This window comes from Trichechus manatus, unplaced genomic scaffold (genome assembly GCF_000243295.1).
Source record: "Trichechus manatus latirostris isolate Lorelei unplaced genomic scaffold, TriManLat1.0 scaffold00074, whole genome shotgun sequence".
Lineage (NCBI taxonomy): Eukaryota > Metazoa > Chordata > Mammalia > Sirenia > Trichechidae > Trichechus > Trichechus manatus.
Window position 1 is genome coordinate 7,445,673 of NW_004444010.1, and position 9,274 is coordinate 7,454,946.

General features: G+C 41.5%; 1 protein-coding gene across 1 annotated transcript in view; it reads left to right on the forward strand.

Moving 5' to 3' along the window:
- Window positions 1-8,164, forward strand: part of LOC101359901 (granzyme A-like) — a 9,089-nt gene extending 925 nt beyond the window's left edge. Inside the window, exons 2-5 of the mRNA XM_004380505.2 lie at window positions 2,787-2,925; window positions 4,579-4,720; window positions 4,918-5,190; window positions 7,908-8,164. Coding sequence (XP_004380562.2) covers window positions 2,787-2,925; window positions 4,579-4,720; window positions 4,918-5,190; window positions 7,908-8,099 — 746 coding nt within the window. The 3' untranslated portion in view covers window positions 8,100-8,164. The remainder of the gene's footprint in view (window positions 1-2,786; window positions 2,926-4,578; window positions 4,721-4,917; window positions 5,191-7,907) is intronic.
- The last annotated feature ends 1,110 nt before the right edge of the window (window positions 8,165-9,274 follow it).

Here is a 9,274-nt window from a genome sequence, read left to right on the forward strand (position 1 = left end):
GGACTAATGAGGCACAGCAGTCCAGAGACAAGGACTAGAAGGCAGAAGGGGACAGGAAAGCTAGTGATAGGGAACCCAAGGTTGAGTAAGGACAGTGTTGACGTGTAGTGGGGTTGTTAACCTTTGTCATAGGGCAACATGTGTGCTAACTGTTTAATGAGAAACTATTTTGTTCCGTAAACCTTCATCTAAAGTGAGTATAGCAGCACAACTGGAAGAGCGTAGTCGATGACACTGAACTGTGTGTGTAGAATTTTTGAAATGGTGTATCTTTGGCTATGTATATTTTCACCAAAAAAAAAAAAAGGTCGAGAAGGGAGAAGGTTTTTTTCGTGGGGTTGTTAACCAATGTCATAAAACAATATGTGTATCACCGTTTAATGAGAAACTATTTGCTCTGTAAACCTTCACCTGAAGTACAATAAAAAGTTAAAACTAAAATTAAAAAATTAAAAAAAGAAAGGTCCTTGAGTTGAGAAAACTAATAGTACCTTTAGGAAAGGAATAGCAGTGCTGAGACAGTTAAGCCTTTTTTTGCAGCAGAAAATGCACATGTTTTAAATACAATTAAGACCAACATGACCTAGACACCAAAAATGAACCAGGAATGATTCAAATTTTTATAATGATCTCTCTAAGCTACAGTCTCTATGGGAATACATTAGGGAAAGTTCCCATAACAACTCTTTGGGAGCTCTACAGTATCTTTTTTATTAAGCCACATCTTTGGTGTACTAAATGGTTACTAATATTCCTCGTTTTGTGTAAGCTCCAAGTGCACTGATTTGGAATGCTGTAAAATTCACGGCATTATCACTGAAAGGGTAATAGCCTCTGGATAGCTCTAGATTTTCTTTGTAGAACCTTCTCAGAAGTGAGGATCACTCTGGGACTGGGCTGAACTGGGCTGACAAGCCACATGGAACCAGCCACGGTTTTTCTCCCTGGTCTGTCAGCTTTGGGAGGTAAGAAGGGTGAGCAGAGAATTTACTGAAAAATTCACTGGGTTATCTTGTACCTGAAGATAAAAAAAAATTTAAATAACAAGACGGATATTTGGGACAAAATGGTGGGCATATTATAAATGTGTCATAGTATGACCATGTTCAGGCATGTTAAATTCCCACAACAGTGAGAACAGGGCAGATAAAAATTCCAATCGTATCTTTTCTTCAAAGGAAACAAAAGCAACTTGCTCTGCTCCACGTTGCTTCCTTTGGTCAAAGAGAGCGCTGTGGGCCCATAAAGGGAACAGACACACAAAAGCAAAGGTTGATACTCTGGCCCAATGGTCTCAATCCTCCTACACATTAGAATAATTTAGAGGGCTTTTTTAAAAAAATGCTGACATCCCAGCCCCAGCCCTAGAAAGATTCTGATTTTATTCTTGATAGGGACCAGGAATTGTTAGTTTTCTAAAAGCTTCCCACTGGCTCTAAACCCTGCCCCAGACCCTTCTAGGAGTGGTTGATTGCAGGAAAGTTGGGCCTGTTTCTGAGGTTGGTATATGTGCTCACCAAAGATGGGACTCTGCAAAAGAGAATATTCTGCTCAGTGCTGAGTTTATTGAGTTTATGGTTTCTGCAGAGAAGGTCCAAAGACACACCTTTGGGATCTATCTATACATGATTCACCCAAGGAAAAATTGGGATTTGGGTGACGTTCTCTTGGTTTCCTTGCCCTTTTATTTCTAGAGCCTAGAATTTTGCCTTCCCAAATCCCTTCTTGAAATGAGATCCCATGTGGTCATTCTCTTCCCCCTCATCCTCACCCTCATCAACCTTTTGAAAGGCTTCTATATCTATATTATCTACCTTACTGAGAATTTGGTAGTGAGTTAGCTTTAATTATGGGATAGCAAGCATTGTGCCTTATTCAAGCAACTATGAGCCTCGGCCAACACTTAGGAGAGATATTTTAGGAGAATCCAGGAACATCTGGTCTAGGAAGGTGAAGAACTGCGAGCGTATCACAGTGGCACAACGTCCTCTCAGCCAGCATGTATATGGTTTGCCTTGTGTTTGAGTCTTATTGTTCTTTAATAATGGGTATATACTTTCAGTATACCATCAAAGAAATTTTACTGAGGTAGAAATCTCTGCAGCATCTTCTCCCTTCCCCTACCTCATTGGAAAAGACCTTAGATTAAACCATGAGTTTCAGTCTGGAGATTAAAGGACAGCCTCAGGTGCAACAGATGTCATTCTCTCAGTTTATGAATGAGGACAGTGCGAAGTTCAATAACCAGAAGTCTCCAATGACCAAAGAACTCATGCATTGGGTCACAGCTAAAAGGTGCTATTATCAGCTCATAAGATACTTTTTGCAAGGGCTTTGGGTGACAAGGGAAGTTCTCAGGCTTCTAAAAGCACTCTGCTCCCCAGATTAATACTCACAAGACAGGGTTTGGGATGCTCAGGGTTTCCATCACCTCCAGCATCTCCTGTAACAACTGTTACTGGTGTAGACCAAGGCACAGCTCTCTGTCCTTTGCCAGACCTGAGGCCTGGGGATGGTGATAGCTGACAGATTTCCAATCTAATAATCCCTAGGATGGCCAGTGACATGGCTTCTGTGGGTGAAAGAACGGGACCCTTTCAGAAAGTCCAGCAGGAATGGGATTTTCATTCAGGTGTCTAAGGTCTACATTGAGTAACAGCAGGAAAAAATGCTCTCACCCATGCTTTCTCTCCACCTGGGAAAACTGTGGCTGGCCTTAGAAACATGACTTTATGTAGAGCTCTTTGAGTGAGTATTAACCTGAATTGCTTTTTTCTATTTAACAGATTTCTGTGCTAAAATCATTGGAGGAAATCAAGTGCATCCTCATTCAAGACCATACATGGTCTTTATTAAAGGAAAAGAAACATGTGGTGGGGCTTTGATTGCAAAAAACTGGGTGTTGACTGCAGCTCACTGTAACCTGTAAGTGCTTTGGTTTAAAAAAATATTTGTGTATCTATTCTAATTTTTGGTGATATTAATAGAGATATTTATCCCACTAAAACCACAGGAGGCTCATGTGTATTTTCGTATCCCTTAAATTTCTGGAACTTTGCCCTCCCCCCAAAGCAAACCAAAAACTCATAGCCATCGAGTTGATTCCATCCAACTCATGGTGACCCCATGTGTTAAGAGTAGAACCGCTCCATAGGTTTTCTTGGCTATAATCTTTACGGAAGTAGATTGCCAAGACTTTCTTCCATGGTGCCACTGAGTGGGTTCGAACTGCCAACTTTTAGGTTAGCGGTTGAGCATAAACCTTTTGCCTTAACTCGACAGGGAGGCCAATGAGGAAGCAACATCCACAACTCTTTCTGTAGGTCTTGGCGAGAGACTCTGTATAGGTGCTGTGAGGTTTTGCTTCTGGTCATGACTGCATGACCCATAGAATTTACCACAGCATGATAGGCAAAGACTTTCAGTGCCCCTCAGGGGCCTGGGCACAACTGTCAAGTTGCTTGTTTGGAATGCCTTCCTGTCTCCCTTAGGAAACTTCTCTTACTCCTTCAGCCGTCTCTTAAACCCTCTCCACCACTCCCTTCAGCTCTCTTCCAGGCCTGGTCTTTTCTCCACTCGTATTGGATAGCCCAGGATTAGAATCAAACCTCTAATCCTAGGCTATCCAATACGGTAGCCAATAGCCACATGTGGCTACATAAATGTAAATGAATTAAAGTTAAATAAAACTATAAATTGAGCTCCTCAGTCACCCTAACCCCATTTCAAGTGCTCAGTAGCCACTCAGTGTGGCGAGTGGCTGCCATAGTGGACAGTGTAGATGTACAGAATATTTCATCACCAAAGTATGCTCTACTGGAAAACACTGCTCTAAAGTCTAAAGTGAGACTGAACTCTGCTGATGCTCTGGAAAATCGCAGCATGAAGAGCTGGTTGGTGCATTTTATGCTAGGATGGGAATGATGATAGCTTTAATTCTTCCGAGAGTATTTTGATTTTGTTAACAAAAATGAACCTTTAGCATGGAATAAGATAAGGGGAAACTCCTGGGTCCTTACTTCAGGCCACCATCCCCCACACACACTCTCAATGCCATGCAAATAAAGTCCTTCACTGGGCAGTCTACTTCGGAAAGTTTTCCCATTGAAGGTAAGTTTGTTGTTCTCTTACAAAGATCCCCTCCGTCCATTACTCCACAACTATCACACCTGCCCAGGGGTCTTTTTCATCTGTCTCCAGACCACTGAGGCCTTTGTTTTACAGTCATTTGCAGCATAATTCTCTATTACAGCTAAAGAGGGACAGCCTAAAGCCCCAACAGAGATCCCAAGACTTGGCTTAGCTGTGGTGGAGTCTGATTATTTGTTTTTCAATGAACTTAGTTTAGTTTGTTATCAATAAGCTGGTAATAAGGATGAAATTCATAAACATCTTACTTTTTTATTCTTTAAAGCACACAGTTTTTGTTTTTTTGTTTTTTGTTTTCCCTGAGCTACAGAGAAATATCTTCACAACAACCATATTTACAAATGGGACATTGAAATTGATTAGTACATAATATGTTCATCTCCTGATTAAAACAGTAAGCCCAGTTAAGTAATGTTGTGTCTGTTTCAGGGACAAAGGAACCCAGGTCATTCTTGGAGCTCACGCAATAGGCAAAACTGAGCCAGAAAACCAAATTATGTCCATTAAGAAACAGATTCCCTATCCATGCTATGACCCAGACACACATGAGAGTGATCTTAAACTTGTACTGGTATGTACCTTTGATTGTCTTCTTAAAAACCATAGGATATCCTACAATCTGACCCCCTAAATGGAAACCTTTCCATAGTGCCCCTATTAGCTACAGACTCAAATAAGGGGGTCCCTGAGGGTTGGACTAGAATGTAAGTAGAAATGTGTATTTTAATTATCTCATTCTCTTAACTCTTTATTCTTGCCTCTCAACAGCTGAATAAACAAGCAAAACTTAATAAAAATGTGGCAATCCTTCCGCTACCTAAAAAAGGGGAGGATGTGAAGCCAGGAACAGTGTGTCGAGTTGCAGGGTGGGGGAAGGTTCACAATAATTCACCTCAGCCTTCAGATACTCTGAGAGAAGTCAATATCACTGTCATAGACAGAAAAACCTGCAATGATCAAAAGCACTATAACTATAATCCTGTGATTGGACTGAATATGATTTGTGCCGGAAGCCCCAAAGGTGGAAAAGACACATGTAATGTAAGTAAAATGAGATCTGACATTTTAGTTGTTGGATTAAGTCACGCAGACATAGAAAACATAATGTAATGCTTTGCCTTATTGTAGTGTTGGCTTATACAGGGGCCTAGTACTTTTTGAAAGAGTTATTGATAAAACCCCAGTCAAATAAATTAATGTCCTCAGCTCAAGTGAATTGTTCATCAAAAATAAGTTCACTGAGGACAGTGGGACCTCATACCACCAAGAAAGCACTGCTGGGAGCAGAGTGAGTCCTTTGGACCGGGGTCCCTGAACAGAGAAGCTCCTAGTCTAGGGCAACACTGAAGAGAAGAAGGCCAACAGAGAGGGAAAGACTTCCTCTGGTGCTGATGCACAGAATTTGGACTTTTAGCCTACTTTACTGTGAAGAAGTAAATTTCTCTATCTTAAAAAAAAAAAAAAATATAAGTTCACTGCTAATGTGCAGGTTGATCCATTACATCTTCTAGATTTTATACTAGAAACCACTGTCTTAGTTATCTAGTGCGGCTATAACAGAAATACCACAAGTGGATGGTTTCAACAAACAGAATTTCATTCTCTCACAGTCTAGGAAGCTAGAGGTCCGAATTCAGGGTGCCAGCTCCAGGGGAAGGCTTACTCTCTCTGTTGGCTCTGGGAGGACAGTCCTTGTCATCAAACTTCCTCGATTAAGGAGCTTCTGAGCAGAGGGACCCCAGGTCCAAAGGACATGCTATTCTCCTGGCTCTTGTTTCTTCGTGATATGAGGTCCCCATGTCTCTCTACTTGCTTTTGTCTTTTATATCTCAAAAGAGATTGGTTTAAGACAAAACCTAATGTTGTAGATTGAGTCCTGCCTCATTAACATAACTGCTTCTAATCCTGCCCCATTAACGTCAGAAGTAGGATGTACAACACACAGGATAATCATATCAGACGACGAAATGATGGACACTCACACAATACTGGGAATCATGGCCTAGCCAAGTTGACACATATTTTGGGGGAACACAATTCAATCCATGACACCACTGAGAAGCAGGGTTTCTCTTTTTCTCATTTTTCCTACTAACATACATAGATCTAAACCTGAAGATATGTAACACTCAGGAGAGCTGAAGTCAGGGTGCCTCTAGGGCCTTCAGTACCTTTTTCCCCATCGCAACCTCGACCCCTTATCAGGGCAAGTCTGAAATGCTTGTCATTCCCAAGTTTTGCTGCAAATCTGGAGCTGGACCCCATAGGTTCCTAGAGTCAACCTTAATTCTCAGCAAACAGCTTCCAGGTGAGACCCACACCATAGGCTGTGCAAGCCTCCATATGACTGCCCTGAAGAGAGGTGGGCAGGGACCTGCTTAAAGACAGGAGTAAAAAAAAACACTTTACAGTGTTTTAAGCTATGAGTACTGGCATCTCATTTCTCAACTCTCCCAAGGATGCTGTAGAGTCTCACCTGAAAAGGGGTGTACAGCGTGCTTGGCTTGGAAGTTATCAGAAATTGAGGTCCAAGGACCAAAGGGTTAGCAAATCCCAAGAAAAGAAAAATGTTTGACTTCAGCACCCACCCACTTTCTCTTCTTTGCCCTCCCTCTGCCATCCCTTCCACTCCTCCACCACTCTGGGCATCTAGGAACACAGAAGCTTCATGCTCTTGGAACCACATGCAACATCCTAGGCCACAGCAGCATTCCACGATGCTAGTCCCTCTCCCGCCAGCCATCCCTCTACCATCAAAGTTTAGCAATCTTTTTCCCATTCTCTCAATGCCCAAGACTCCTTGGAAATGGCTATTGATGAATTAAACCTAAAGGACTAATTCTGAGAATTCCAGGCACTATAACAGGCAAGGGAAACATGCTTGTCCAGGGAGGACCCAGATTCTCACATGGTCCCTTACTTCATACACTCATAAGGTCAACTTTTGCGTGAAAGAGGCAGGTCATTGATGCCTTCCCACTGGTAAGGTGGAATTGGTCCCTCAGAGTCTTGCATTTGCAGAGTTCTATATACATGCCTCTCCAGGGGCCTTCTATCTAACACTGACAGTTTTCCCTAAAGCCATAGGGAAGACTCCAGACTTCAAACACATTTAAATATGCTGATTCTAGAGTTCCAGGAGGGACTACAAGGTCACACATTGGATGGCCCAGTCAGGAAGAATAAAGCAGCAACTTACAGCTAACAGAGGCCTCACTCCTGTGGAGTCAGTGAGAGCCTAAGTGTAACCCCTCGGTTCCTGGAGCTTCTATCTAACATCAGATGCTCAGAGGAGACCTGGGGGAGCAATTTCCCCTACTTGAGATGGGTGAAGGAGAGGAAAAGGTTGCTTTGGTTTTGTTTCTTTAAGAGAAGGGAAAATAATTCTCTGCTCGGGGAACCAGAAAACAGTTCCTGGTTTTCACTCTTCGCCTCAACGTCCCATTTGCATGTAACTATTTTACCCCTCGAGTTATTAAGCATTTTGAAAGCAGATAACCAGACAAAGTTACCAGTCTCAAAATTAGCTGATAACATAAGCTATAATACAAGTTTCATTTTGATTCTTACTGGTTCATAAATAAACTGAGCCAATTAAAAGTAAACAAATATTTCCAAACATTTTTGTTTTTTTAAGCACTCATTTTCACTTCAGTCAAGACTCATCTTAGCTCCATATTAAATGATGTAGAATTTCTTCCATTTCACAAATGGTCATGTTCAACACTGATCCCCACCACCCTTCTTCTTTTCCCCAGGGAGATTCTGGAAGCCCTTTGATATGTGACGGTATTTTCAGAGGAATCACTTCCTTTGGCCTTCCAAAGAAATGTGGAGACCCTCAAGGACCTGGTGTCTATGTTCTTCTCTCACAGAAATACCTCACATGGATAACTAAGACTACCAAAGGGAAAGCTTGGATAACTAAGAATATCAATGGGACAGCTTAGATAACTATCTCATTTACTGTCATTTCTTAATTTTACTATAAATAAAATCAATTTGTATGACTATATCCACTTCTTTCCTATAATTTTAATGAGCAAATCTCCACTTGCAAAGTGGAGCAGAATAATACAGCAAGCTCATGAACAATGCAAAGAAGAGACTGGGGACCAATGTCACCAGTGTCACTCATGTGTCAACTAACATGGGAATTTTTCCCAAATTATTCATTTTACTTTCTCAGTGGGGCTCAGCAGATGTGACACTAAAATCTGGCCTGTCCAGCAACACGTACAGTGAAGGGCTCCAGAATTCTACAGGAAACAGAAACAGTCCATCTGGAGCGTTTGGGTTGAAAGAAAATAAGTCTGCCCTTCAAAGTCCGCTGTTCCGTGTCAACACCTGCTGCTCATGTTTATATGCAAGAACCCAAGTTTATGGGAGAAAGAGAAATAGGAATAGAAATGCTTTACAGTATTTCCCAAAGGTAGATGAGGAATAAAAATCAAAATTCTGGAGAATACAAATAAAGCAGTTGGCCAGCCAAAAAAATTATACACCAAAAAGTCAACCTCCTCCTATATTGGTAGCTTGTGCTTAAGCCTTGGATTATCTAGGTGATTTCTTCGTTCTCCATGTCCCTGAGCTTGGATAGGTTAAATCAACATGTGATTACAGTGGCTGCCATCCCATAGTAGGGAGTAAGTGTTGAATTGTGACCAGAAAGTTTTCTTTGGAAAAATCCCCACAGAGCTTATTTACCATTTTGAACTCAGTGGATAATCATCAACCCAGCAGCCACTTCAAGATGTCACTATGAGAACTGATTCCTTCAATTTCCATCAGCTTCTTTAGGAATATAACTATATATATTCTTCCAAATGAAAAGCTTACAGCAAAACTATGAGACAAAGACAGTTTCTTTAAACAAAGACAGAAGCATGGCTTAAAGACTGATCAAAATGCTAGTATATTGGTTTTCAACTATGGCTGTTCATTAGGCTCACCAGGCTCTTTAAAATTACCAATACCTAGGCCCCACCTCCAGAGACTCTGATTTAACTGGTGTTCGGTACAACCAGGCAGCAGTATTCTTTAATAGGCTCCCTAATGATGCTAACCAAAAGGCTGGCAGTTCAAATCCACCAGTCACTCCTTGGAAATCCTATGGGGCAGTTCT